The following is a 14,157-nucleotide window of genomic DNA, read 5'->3' as shown; positions in this document are numbered from 1 at the left end:
GGTATCATGGTGATGGTGGCCTCGTAGAATGAGTTTGGGAGTGTTTCTTCCTCTGCTATATTTTGGAAGAGTTTGAGAAGGATAGGTGTTAGCTCTTCTCTAAATGTTTGATAGAATTCGCCTGTGAATCCATCTGATCCTGGACTTTTGTTTGTTGGAAGATTTTAAATCACAATGTCAATTTCAGTGCTTGTGGTTGCTTTGTTTATATTTTCTGTTTCTTCCTGGTTCAGTCTCAGGAGGTTGTGCTTTTCTAAGAATTTGTCCATTTTTTCCAGGTTGTCCGTTTTATTGGCATGTAATTGTCTGTAGTAATCTCTCATGATCCTTTGTATTTATGCAGTGTCAGTGGTTGCTTCTCCTTTTTCATTTCTAATTCTATTGATTTGAGTTGTCTCCCTTTTTTTCTTGATGGGTCTGGCTAGTGGTTTATCAATTTTGTTTATCTTCTCAAAGAACCAGCTTTTAGTTTTATTGATCTTTGCTATTGTGTCCTTCATTTCTTTTTCATTTATTTCTGATCTGATCTTTATGATTTCCTTCCTTCTGCTAACATTGGGGTTTTTTTGTTCCTCTTTCTCTAATTGCTTCAGGTGTAAGATTAGGTTGTTTATTTGAGATTTTTCTTGTTTCTTGAGGTAGGATTGTATTGCTATAAACGTCCTTCTTAGAACTGCTTTTGCTGCATCCAATAGGTTTTGGGTCATTGTGTTTTCATTGTCACTTGTTTCTAGGTATTTTTTAATTTCCTCTTTGATTTCTTCAGTGATCTCTTGGTTATTTAGTAGTGTATTGTTTAGCCTCCATGTGTTTCTATTTTTCACAGATGTTTTCCTGTAATTGATATCTAGTCTCATAGCATTGTGGTCGGAAAAGATACTTTATACGATTTCCATTTTCTTAAATTTACCAAGGCTTGATTTGTGACCCAAGATATGACCTACCCTGGAAAATGTTTCATGAGCACTTGAGAAGAAAGTGTACTCTGTTGTTTTTGGATGGAATGTCCTATAAATATCAATTAAGTCCATCTTGTTTAATGTATCATTTAAAGCTTGTGTTTCCTTATTTATTTTCATTTTGGATGATCTGTCCATTGGTGAAAGTGGGGTGTTAAAGTCCCCTGCTATGGTTGTGTTACTGTCGATTTCCCCTTTTATGGCTGTTAGTATTTGCCTTATGTACTGAGGTGCTCCTATGTTGGGTGCATAAATATTTACAATTGTTATATCTTCTTCTTGGATTGATCCCTTGATCATTATGTAGTGTACTTCTTTGTCTCTTGTAATAGTCTTTGTTTTAAAGTCTATTTTGTCTGATATGAGCATTGCTACCCCAGCTTTCTTTTGATTTCTGTTTGCATGGAATATCTTGTTCCATCCTCTCACTCTCAGTCTGTATGTGTCCCTAGGTCTGAAGTGGGTCTCCTGTAGACAACATATATACGGGTCTTGTTTTTGTATCCATTCAGCCAGTCTGTGTCTTTTGGTTAGAGCATTTGATCCATTTACATTTGAGGTAATTATCAATATGTATGTTCCTATTACCATTTTCTTAATTGTTTTGGGTTTGTTATTGTAGGTGTTTTCCTTCTCTTGTGTTTCCTGCCTAGAGAAGTTCCTTTAGCATTTGTTGTAAAGCTGGTTTAGTGGTGCTGAATTCTCTTAGCTTTTGCTTGTCTGTAAAGGTTTTAATTTCTCCATCAAATCTGAATGAGATCTTTGCTGGGTAAAGTAATCTTGGTTGTAGGTTTTTCTCTTTCATCACTTTAAATATGTCCAGCTACTCCCTTCTGTCTTGCAGTTTCTGCTGAAGGATCAGCTGTTAACCTTATGAGGATTCCCTTGTATGTTATTTGTTGCTTTTCTCTTTCTGCTTTTTATATTTTTTCTTTGTATTTAACTTTTGATAGTTTGATTAATATGTGTCTTGGCGTGTTTCTCCTTGGATTTATCCTGTATGGGACTCTCTGTGCTTCCTGGACTTGATTGACTGTCTCCTTTCCCATATTAGGGATGTTTTCAACTATAGCCTCTTCAAATATTTTCTCTGTCCCTTTTTTTTTCTCTTCTTCTTCTGGGACCCCTATAATTCAAATGTTGGTGCATTTAATGTTGTCCCAGAGGTCTCTGAGACTGTCCTCAATTCTTTTCATTCTTTTTTCTTTATTCTGCTCTGTGGTAGTTATTTCCACTGTTTTATCTTCCAGGTCACTTATCTGTTCTTCTGCCTCAGTTATTCTGCTATTGATTCCTTCTAGAGAATTTTTAATTTCATTTATTGTGTTGTTCATCCTTGTTTGTTTGCTCTTTAGTTCTTCTAGTTCCTTGTTAAATGTTTCTTGTATTTTCTCCATTCTATTTCCAAAATTTTGAATCATCTTTACTATCATTACACTGAATTATTTTTCAGGTAGACTGCCTATTTCCTCTTCATTTGTTTGGTCTGGTGGGTTTTTACCTTGCTCCTTCATCTGCTGTGTGTTTCTTTGTCTTCTCATTTTGCTTAACTTATTGTGTTTGAGGTTTCCTTTTTGCAGGCTGCAGGTTCATAGTTCCCATTGTTTTTGGTGTCTGCCCCCAGTGGGTAAGGTTGGTTCAGTGGGTTGTGTAGGCTTCCTGGTGGAGGGGACTGGTGCCTGTGTTCTGGTGGATGAGGCTGGATCTTGTCTTTCTGGTAGGCAGGACCACGTCCGGTGGTGTGTTTTGGGGTGTCTGTGAACTTATTATGATTTTAGGCAGCCACTCTGCTAATGAGTGGGGTTGTGTTCCTGTCTTGCTAGTTGTTTGGCATAGGGTGTCCAGCACTGTAGCTTGCTGGTCGTTGAGTGGAGCTGGGTCTTTGCATTGAGATGGAGATCTCTGAGAGAGCTTTCACCATTTGATATTGCGTGGGGCTGGGAGGTCTCTGGTGGACCAAAGTCCTGAATTCGGCTCTCCTACCTCAAAGGCACAGGCCTGATGCCTGCCTGGAGCACCAAGAGCCTGGCGTCCACACAGCTCAGAAGAAAAGGGAGGGAGGGTGGGAGGAATGAAGGAAGGAAGGGAGGGAGGGAAGAAAGAATAAAATAAAGTTATTAAAATAAAAAATATATTATTAAAAATAAAAAAGTAATTAAAAAAAAAGAAAGAAGAGAGCAACCAAACGAAAAAACAAATCCACCAGTGATAACAAGTGCTAAAAACTATAGTAAAAAAACAAACAAACAAACAAAAAACGGACAGGCAGAACCCTAGGACAAATGGTAAAGGCAAAGCTATACAGGCAAAATCACAGAAAGAAGCATATACATACACACTCACAAAAGGAGAAAAAGAAAAAATATATATATTAAAGAAAAAAAGGAAGAGAGCAACCAAATCAATAAACAAATCTACCAATGATAATAAGCTCTAAATACTAAACTAAGATAAACATAAAACCAGAAACAAGTTAGATGCAGAAAGCAAACCCCAAGCCTACAGTTGTTCCCAAAGTCCACCCCCTCAATTTTGGGATGATTCGTTGTCTATTCAGGTATTCCACAGATGCTGGGTACATCAGGTTGATTGTGGAGATTTAATCCGCTGCTCCTGAGGCTGCTGGGAGAGATTTCCGTTTCTCTTCTTTGTTCGCACAGCTCCTGGGGTTCACCTTTGGTTTTGGCCCCGCCTCTGCGTGTAGGTCGCCTGAGGGCATCTACTCTTCGCCCAGACAGGATGGGGTTAAAGTAGCAGCTGATTAGGGGGCTCTGGCTCACTCAGGCCAGGGGAGCGAGGGGTACAGAATGTGGGGCGAGCCTTCATTGGCGGAGGCCAGAGTGACGTTGCAACAGCCTGAGGCGTGCCGTGCGTTCTCCCGGGGAAGTTGTCCCTGGATCACGGGACCCTGGCAGTGGTGGCTGCACAGGCTCCCAGGAGGGGAGGTGTGGATAGTGACCTGTGCTCGCACACAGGCTTCTTGGTGGCGGCAGCAGCAGTCTTAGCGTTTCATGCCCGTCCCTGGTGTCCACACTGGTAGCCGCAGCTCACGCCCGTCTCTGGAGCTCATTTAGGCGGTGCTCTGAATCCCCTCTCCTCGCGCACCCTGAAACAATGGTCTCTTGCCTCTTAGGCAGGTCCAGACTTTTTCCTGGACTCCCTCCCATCTAGCTCTGGCACACTAGCCCCCTTCAGGCTGTGTTCACACAGCCAACCCCAGTCCTCTCCCTGGGGTCTGACCTCCGAAGCCCGAGCCTCAGCTCCCAGTCCCCACCCGCCCCAGCAGGTGAGCAGACAAGCCTCTCAGGCTGGTGAGTGCTGGTCGGCACTGATCCTCTATGCAGGAATCTCTCCGCTTTGCCCTCTGCACCCCTGTTGCTGCGCTCTCCTCCGTGGCTCCAAAGCTTCCCCCCCGCCACCCCCCTGTCTCCACCAGTGAAGGGGCTTCCTAGTGTGTGGAAACTTTTCCTCCTTCACAGCTCCCTCCCAGAGGTGCAGGTCCCATCCCTATCCTTTGTCTCTGTTTTTTCTTTTTTCTTTTGCCCTACCCCAGGTATGTGGGGAGTTTCTTGCCTTTTGGGAAGTCTGAGGTCTTCTGCCAGTGTTCAGTAGGTGTTCTGTAGGAGCTGTTCCTCATGTAGATGTATTTTTGATGTATTTGTGGGGAGGAAGGTGATCTCCACGTCTTACTCCTCCCCCATCTTTTTTTTTTAAATTAATTTATTTATTTTTGGCTGTGTTGGGTCTTCGTTTCTGTGCGAGAGCTTTCTCTAGTTGCAGCAAGCGGGGGCCACTCTTCATCGCAGTACACGGGCCTCTCACTATCGCGGCCTCTCTTGTTGCGGAGCACATGCTCCAGACGCGCAGGCTCAGTAGTTGTGGCTCACGGGCCCAGTTGCTCTGCGGCATGTGGGATCTTCCCAGACCAGGGCTCGAACCCATGTCCCCTGCATTGGCAGGCAGATTCTCAACCACTGCGCCACCAGGGAAGCCCTCCTCCCCCATCTTGAAGCTATCTCTCTAACTTTTATTATTATAGACCAGGTCCTGGAAAGCTTTTTCTTTAAAGGGCCAGACAGTAAATATTTTAGACTTTGAGGACCATACAGTCTCTGTCACGACTACTCAACTCTGCCTTTACAGAGTGAAAGCAACCATAGGCTAACAGATGCATGTGACTGTGTTCTGATAAAACTGTTTATGAAAATAGGCATGGGCTATATAGTTTGTTGACCCCTGTTCTAGAGAAATAAGACTTGACAAATGAAACAAGGTATGAATATATCAAGAATCAGTACAGGTCTTCTGAGAAATGGCTTATCAAGAGGATTTAGGTTGGTTAAAAACTTCCATTTATAACCCCAGACATTACACTTAAAAGTCTCAGTGTTGAAATTGTTCTGCTCAGATACTTTATAATAAAAATCTCAGCTACTAGGAACCATCAAAAATAAACATTTCTAGATCCATGAAAGCACTTTAATAGAGAGCACCCTAAAATATACTATTCCTTGCCTTCTTAAAAACAGTATATATTGGGCTTCCCTGGTGGCGCAGTGGTTGAGAGTCTGCCTGCCAATGCAGGGGACACGGGTTCGAGCCCTGGTCCGGGAAGATCCCACATGCCACGGAGCAACTAAGCCTGTGCGCCACAACTACTGAGCCTGTGCGTCTGGAGCCTGTGCTCCGCAACAAGAGAGGCCACGATAGTGAGAGGCCCGCGCACTGCAATGAAGAGTAGCCCCTGCTCACTGCAACTAAAGAAAGCCGTGAAGCAACGAAGACCCAACGCAGCCAAAAATAAATAAATAAAATAAATTTAAAAACAGTATATAAAAAATAATCTTTTTTTAAAAAAGGAAACCTTTTTTTATTATATCTTCTGACTTCATGGGTCAGGAAGTTGGGCAGGGCTCAGTGGGGTGATTCTTATGCTCCACATGGTGTCAACTGGGGTCAGTCACTAAGTGCTTTTCACCTGGTCTGAAAGGTCCAAGATGGCTTCAATGACATGTCTGCTGTTTTGGCAGAGGCACGTGGAAGGCTGGGCTCAGCTGGGACTGTGGACTAGAGCTCCTACACCTGGCTTCTCTAGCATGCTAACCATTTTTTAAAACTGATATGACTTTGTCATTAAACATCTCAGTTCCTGTAGTACTGTGATTCCATCAGCCTTTGCTGAGGTTTGTGGGGCTGTTGCTTGCACTCCCCAGACCACTGTGCTTTCAGTCTGCTTTTTTCTTTTTGGGCTTCATAAGCCAATTCTTAGCTGTGGTCTGGAGCAATGCATTTGCTGGATAGGTGACATCTTCCTATAGTGGGCACTTAATTTGCCATGTGAAGGTACCTTTCTGGGCACAGCTAAATGATATTTAAGAAACTTAAAATACTCCTTAAAAGAAGAAGCAAATTCCTGCAATATGCGACAACATGGATGAACCTGGAGGACATGATACTGAGTGAATTAAGCCAATCACAGGACAAATACTGTATGATTCCACTTATATGAGGAATCTAAAATAGTCAAACTCATAGAAGCAGAGAGTAGAATGGTGGTTGCCAGGGGTTTGGGAGTGGGGGAAATGGGGAGTTGCTACTCAGTGGGTAAAAAGTTTTAGTTATGCAGGATGAATAAGTTCTGGAGATCTGCTGTATGACATCATGCCTATAGTTTACAATGCTGTATTGTACACTTAACAGCTTGTTAAAAGATTATATCTCATGTTAAATATTCTTACCACAATTTTAAAAAAATATGACTTAGGAGCTAACACCATTTGAAAAAAAAGGCAGTAAAATATCAGAACTTAAAGTGTTTTTCTTCTGCTTATTTTACTGCTTATTTTCTCTTCCCCATATTCTTGATAAAACAGTAAATGTTGGGAGGACAGACTATAGGGACAGGCCAGGGACTAGAAAGGGATAAGTTCAATGGTGATTCCAGTTGGAAGAGGGGCTAGTAAGACTTGACTTGAAGGTGTGTTTACACAATAACCACCCTAGTTTTGTTTTAATGATGTTTATTTGGAGTAACTTATCATGGGGAGGCTAAAGCTCCCCAAGCTATGCTTTGTACAACTATGCAGGATTAGGGGGTCATGTACACCCAACCCCACCTGCCATTCTCCCACTTGACCAGTCCTTGGAGTCTCTGGAATGACCTTTTCACTTACTTATATTTCCCATCGCCTGTTGACAATTACAGCTCCAAGATGATTTTTTTTTAGCCTGGATGCCTTTGTATCTTTTTAACGTATGTATATTAAATAAAGCTCTCTGACCCTTTACTGGAGATGGGGTAATAGTACCTACCTCAAAGTGTTGTGGAAATGCTGTAAAGTGCTCAGAAAACATAAGCTATTATTGTCATCTGATAACCATCGTCCAAACTTCCTTTTTAGAAACTGATTCAGCAGTACAGAAAGAACATAGAAACCAGACGCCTGCTCCGTCTGCAGCTCAAACTTCCGCTCCTTCTAAGTACCACCGAAGTCGATCTGGGGGAGCCAGGGATGAACGATACCGATCAGGTGAGAGGGAACTGAAAATTACCAGTGGAACAGTTTTTACTAACTGTAGTGTGAACTGTATATCCTGAGATATATGTTTATTTTTTTCCCTTGAAGTGCCAACAGGTGTATATTAACTAGTACCTGTTACGTGCCAGATGTAGTAGATACTCTTATTTGCTGGGGATACAGCCCCAAATAAGACATTTCTGCCCTCAAGGTCAGAGGAGTAGCCAGGCAAGTACAAAGGCACTGTGAATAAATAAGAAGGCAGAGGGCTAGGGTCTCATGGGATGGTACTGGGAGAACTCAGTAGGCTCTGTTTGAAGAGACATGTCCTTCTGTGTTTGCCAGAGCTGTTGATTAGTCTCTTGACTGAGGGAGCTGGAACAAAAACTTGACAGTGAAATTTCAGATTGGTAAATTCTTAAACTTTATTTCTTCTCACCCAGGAAAAACCCATGGGAGAGGAAAAGGTGATGTGCTGTGGCTGGCAGTGGGGGCATGCTCCTGCCACACCATGTCCAGCACTGATGAGCAAATATGAATCATAGACCCTCAGCGGGACGTGTGGCATAGTGAGCTCATCCCATGCCCACCTACTGTCCGCTGCACTAGGATAGTCTCTGCAGCATGTTTATTGTTTTAAGAACTAGCAGAATTAAGCCAGAAGACTAACTGGAATGTTATTTTACTCTCTCCAGATTTTTGTCTCCCTTATACCAGCCAAGGTTACCTTATCCTTTTCTTGAATTGAAAAACAGGGTGTATATCAACCCTCTCAGAAACTGCTTTAGAGGAAACGAGGAAAAGGACATGGTTATTTTGTGAGCCGATATTATTAGATATATATTTTCACACACTGGAAGGAAGGAAGGAATGAGAAGTGTTCAGTCAGAAAGATAGAGGTTGCATGCCACAACAGAATTTCCCCTCGTACCAAACCTGGTGTTGAGTGATCAGAGGATCACAAATCTCAGAGAATAAGACATCTGAACCATGTCATGGCAGCCAGACAGAGTTAGGGAAATAGCATCAGAGAGTGAACCTGAAAGCGGTTCATTATGACTGAAACTTAGAAAGCAAGGGCCCAGAACGAGGTGGGAGATGAGGCTAGAAAGATGATCAGAGACAAAATCTTGAGGAATCTTGAATACCGTTGAAGGATTTTCAGCAGAGCAGTAACACAGCTTTGTAATCTGTTCTAGTAGCTTGTGCCAGCTGCACAGGGCCTAACATACATAAGAGGTAAATAAATATTTTGGAGAAAGGAAGGAATAAAAGTAGTATTAGTTAGGGAATGGATTAGAGGGAGGTAAGGCTAGATTTGGAAAAACATATCAGGAGCTCCTGTTTGTCACCAAGACCCCAGCCCGATTTCCCAGCACCTGGTGTTGCTTTTAGAGGCTGGGGCTCGGGTGCAGCAGCAGCAGGTTCTAACCAGTCCAGAAGGGCTCTAGCCTCTACAACTCTCATCCCTGGCCTTCTGGGAAGATGTTTGGTTTTTGTTTTAACTTTGACTTTCTCTTTGTTTTTACAGCAGATAAAAGGATTAGTAAGGAACCCCAAAGAGGATTCTCTACACTCTATGTCCAAGCTGATCACATAGAGAAAAAAGGCTTTAGCCAGCTGATTCAATAGTGTAAAACTTTGATGTACACCTACCAAAACCCAATTATCCTTTTTTTCTTTAATATCCTTATTTATTTGTTTGTTTGTTTGTTTATTTATTTATTTATTTATGGCTGCATAAGGTCTTCATTGCGTGCAGGCTTTCTCTAGTTTTGGCGAGCGGGGGCTACTCTTTGCTGCAGTGTGCGGGCTTCTCATTGCGGTGGCTTCTCTCTTGCGGAGCACGGACTCTAGGCATGCGGGCTTCGGTAGTTGTGGCTTATGGGCTCTAGAGCACGGGCTCAGTAGTTGTGACGCACAGACTTAGTTGCTCCACGGCCTGTGGGATCTTCCCGGACCAGGGATTGAACCAGTGTCCCCTGCATTGGCAGGCGGATTCTTAACCACTGCGCCACCAGGGAAGCCCCAACTATCTTTTATACCAATTCTTTCATATTTACCCCCAATATTAGAAAGTATAGTCTGTGAATCAAACACTGGTTAGCAGACTGTGGAGTCTCTTGGTTAGGTGCAGGGGTATTGAAGAGGGTTTAATAGTTGGGTCTCGGATATTTGTCTCACTGGGACTTTTTTTTTTAGGGTAGTAGCGAGAAGAAGGCCAGAGAGGAGGTAAAGTAGGGAACAGAGGTGATTTTAAAACCCCGAAGATATTGAAAGTTATGAGAGTTCTGCAATACTGTCATGAGAGGGGAACATGAAAGAGGAGGCCTGCAAGCATGAATCTTGGCTAAAAGTCACATTTTTCCATATGTTAGGATGTGCCCAACTAAATAACAAAGCAAAGCTGAGCACACGCTAAGAATTCTGGCTTCCGTGAGTAAGAAGAAACCAACAGTACCCGCAGAAGTAGAGCAAATAAGTTGTAGAAATCTATGGGACTTAAACTTCGCCTCTTTGCCACTCCATTCATACGAAGGGTTACGTTTACATGTCATATGCAAAAATAGCTTAAGAATGGAGGGTATGTTTAGAAAAAATTACAAGCATTCAGATTAAAGTGATAGGTACACAGAAACGGTTTAATATTGATTTCAGTGAGTGTAACTTGAAAAATCCTCTCTTATTTGGTGGAGGCTTATTAATACCTACAACATTTCAACTAACCATAATCAAATCTAAATAGACTTAGTGTTTCATGTTTCAGACATGGTGTAAAGAGCTTTTATTTATTCGGAGTTTAGATTATCTGCCCTGATTCTGTTCTTTGTGCTTAGCCAAGAGGGTCTGACATTTTCAAATACACTCATTTAGTACCTCCTTTACCTGCCCATCAAAGCATGATACACTTTTCTACACACATGTGTTATGGTCACAAGTGTACACTTTTCTACACACATGTGTTACGGTCGCAAGTGTAGAAAATACACAGTCAGTGCCTGAGATGGAAAGTCGCTCTGACAACTTCTTTAATATTAATCTTTTGAGCAACTAGCCACCTCAAACAAAGCAACAAAAACAAAAAAAGGACTTTAAAGGAGCAGTTGTATCACCTTATTCAGCTCAAACGTTAGTGCTGGAAAATGAAACCCAGCTTTCTGGTGCTCCTGGCAGAGATGTACAAAGTCAGCCGCGTCTGGGGACTGAACTTCGGAAGTGATTTCTTTATCAAAGATCAAGATGAATTGTATACTGCTGGATGAGTCAAATCCAGCTACAAGAGCTGCCTGTTCTTATCGATAAAGAGGCTTTGCTAACACAGGAACTGTGAACATCTCCTTTTGACACACGTGTATGGGCCAGGGTTTCTCATGTTAGGAAATAAATGGGTGGTTTGATTTGTTCTGTGGTCGATGCTAAGAATCCTTATGGCAGAGAAGAACATGCTCTGTAATTATTACTTATCCAGATATCATGGGCCTTCTAAAGCTTGACTAATGTGAACAAGTCCCTGGTTTTCGCAGGTTTGCTCTCGCATGTTTCATGTCTCGTGCAGCAGTACTTTTGACTAAAAAGTATGAGCATTTGATGTGCCGTCTTTCTGTTGAGAAAGTGCTTTTTCTCAGTATAAGCGACTATTCATTGGTTTTCCAAGACAGCTAAGTACCATAGTTTCATCTATAAGAAGGACACTTTTCACATTCTAGCATACCTGAAAGCAGGATATCTTTTAAACTTTTTTTTTTTTTGGCTGCACCATGTGTCTTGTGGGATCTCAGTTCCCTGACCAGGGATTGAACCTGGGCCCTCAGCAGTGAGAGCACAGAGTCCTAACTACTGGACTGCCAGGGAATTCCCTCAGGATATCTTTTTTTTTTTTTTTTTAATCCTGGAAGATATCTTTTATATAAGGTGGCATCATAGATTCAATAAAATAACAATCTTGATTCAACTAAGTAAACCTCAGGGACACTAAAATAGTATAATAAATATAAATGCAGTATAAAATTATTTCATTTCAGAGGCAAAAGTAAGTTGGTACTGTGGCCTTAAAAGTAACAGCACAACAGTTTGGCACTATCTTTTAAACTTTAAGTATTCATACACTTTGACCCAGAAATTCTCCTTCTAGGAATTTGCACCTACGTATGTACACAAAAATATATATATACGAAAATGTTTGTTATCGTATTGTTCATAATAAATACAATGATTAAATAAGTTATAGTAGGTCCACACAATGGAATTCTGTGAAAGCTAGTTTAAAACTTCTGTGAAGGCTCGTGGAAAAACAATGAGGTTATTAGATTTATTTGTGCAGATATGGAGAGATGTACAAAATACATTTTTAAGTAATAAATACAAGACAGTATGTAGCATATGATCTAAATTTTGTAAATATTAATACTAATAATTACATATATTATTATGTACACAGATACAGAAATCTGGAAAAATATATACCAAACTATTGAGGTGGGATTATTTCTGGGAAGTGATGAGTCTAGGGAAAAGTTTCACTGCAGCATTATATGTGTTTAGGTCTTTAGGTCTTTCCCCAATATGTATATTAATTTTTTCCAGGATTTTTGTTGTGGTGGTAAAATACAAAATGCATATAACAAAATTTATGTATATTAATTTTAAACAAAAAATAACAAAGATTGTTATCTTTTTTAAAATCGAGGTATAATTGACATATAACAAGACATTAGTTTCAGGTATATACCATAATGACTTAATATTTGTATGTATTGTGAAGTGATCACCACAATAGGTTTCATTAACATCTGTCGCCTTTCATAGTTACAAAAATTTCTTTTTCTTGTGATGACAACTTTTAAGACGTTCTCTCTTAGCAACTTTCAAATGTGCAATACAGTATCATTAACTATAGTCACCATTCCAGCCCATGACTTATTTATTTTATAACTGGAAGTTTGTAAAAGATAGTTTTTAAGGTGATATCCCTGGATAAAATATTTAAAGCCTTACATCAGTTGTTCTTAGTGATTTTTACTCTAAGTGTGGATTCTTCTGACTTAATTTTGAGAGCTAAATGCAACAATAACTACCTCTGTCACCTTGAGAACTTCTTTCTCTGTGCAAATATGATCTCTGTTATGGTGACATTTGCCAAGGTGGCTGCCGCTGGCACACCAGGACCATTTTATTTCTTTAGTAATACACTTCCTCGTACCAAGGAAGATAAATTGAGTTCAGTTCAGATAAGTAAGCATTTATTATAGACCTCCTATGAGTTGAGCACAGTTTAGATGCTAGAGAAACACAGAAGAAAACACAGGACTCCTTTCTTAAACACAGGAATCCTTTATACAAGGTAGAGGCAGCATAGAAGAGGGGGTGACAGGGGAAGGAGCCCCTGGGCACCAGGCACTGTCAACGGCAGGCTTCGTGGAGGTGGTGAAGTCCGAGCCATTTTGAAGAATGAATAACTGTTGGCTATATAGATATTCCAGGCTAAAGAAACATAATTTGTAAAGGCAGGGGAATGTGAAATGCAAAATTAAAATTTCACTGCTCCTCCCCACCAGCACATAGAGTAGTGCCAAAATTAATGTGATATCCTAATGTTCCAGAACTTAATAGTTGCTGCCTCTGCCATAATTAAAGATGTGAAAGTGATCAGTACCTTAGAAATTGGTAAAAATGGCATGACTACTAATTGGCTTACAGGTAACTCCTTGAACTCTACTTCTCTACTTCAATGACTCAACCCGCCCACACATCTGCCTTTCAATCTGTCCTCATCTATCTGTCTGTCTGTCTGTCTATAGTAGTGTCCTAGCAGGTAAGGGCACTTGGTGTCTGTTCTGCCTCTGGTCCTTAAAGCCCAGCTGTGCCACTTATGTACCATGTCTTAACCACTTCATAACAACAAGCCAAGGATAGGAGCAGCTACTTAAAAAATGTAAAATAACATTTTCCACTTACCTTTTTGGGAAAGATGACAAAACATGGCCCAATATTGTCCACAGATGTGGGGAAATGGACATTACGTCACCTCGTTGGTAGAAGTGTTATTTCTTTTATTACTAATGAGACTGGACATTTTAGAATGTTTGTTTTCCATTTGTGCTGCCTCTGTAAACTACCTGTCCATTGCCTACGCCTATTTTTTTCTAAGTTGGGTTCTTTTTTTTTTTCTTATTTATTTGTAAGAGTTTTTCTAATCCTAGGGATGCTAACATTTAAATTTACTAGAGGTGTTAACCAACACAAATAGAAAAGAGAAATCAATTAGAGGTGTAAGAATTAGAAAAGAAGTGAAGCTGTATTTGCAGTTGGTATGATAATTCATTTTAAAAACCCAGGAGAATTGATGACAGAATTAATTTAATGAAATAATTTAGTCAAGTAGCAAGATCTGAAACTAGTATAGAAACCAGTAGCCTTCCTGTATGCAAACAATAACTGGTCAAAAGATATAATGGTAGAGCAAACCTCATTTACAAAAGCAATAAAGAAAATAAAACGTATTTAGGAATAAACTTCAGGACTGTGTAAAATCTTTATAAAGGAAACTTTAAAACACCCTGAATGACACAAAGTAGACATGATAAATGGAAAGGCATCCCTTGTTCTTAGATAGGATGATTCAACATCACAAAGATGTTAGGACTCCAAAAATTAGTTTATAAGTTTAATCCAATTCCAAT

The 14,157-nt window shown here is 40.6% G+C and overlaps 1 protein-coding gene across 4 annotated transcripts in view; it reads left to right on the top strand.

Annotated features, from left to right (window-relative positions):
- DIP2B (disco interacting protein 2 homolog B) overlaps positions 1 to 14,157 on the top strand; it is a 246,157-nt gene that overhangs the window by 144,557 nt on the left and 87,443 nt on the right. For all 4 annotated transcript variants that reach the window (XM_057556293.1, XM_007179351.2, XM_057556292.1 and 1 more), the window contains exon 3: positions 7,361 to 7,489. In XM_057556293.1, coding sequence (XP_057412276.1) covers positions 7,361 to 7,489 — 129 coding nt within the window. The remainder of the gene's footprint in view (positions 1 to 7,360; positions 7,490 to 14,157) is intronic.

The sequence above is a fragment of the Balaenoptera acutorostrata genome, chromosome 11 (genome assembly GCF_949987535.1).
Source record: "Balaenoptera acutorostrata chromosome 11, mBalAcu1.1, whole genome shotgun sequence".
NCBI lineage: Eukaryota > Metazoa > Chordata > Mammalia > Artiodactyla > Balaenopteridae > Balaenoptera > Balaenoptera acutorostrata.
The sequence above is the reverse complement of the archived record's forward strand: the minus strand, read 5'-3'. Positions and strand labels throughout refer to the sequence as shown.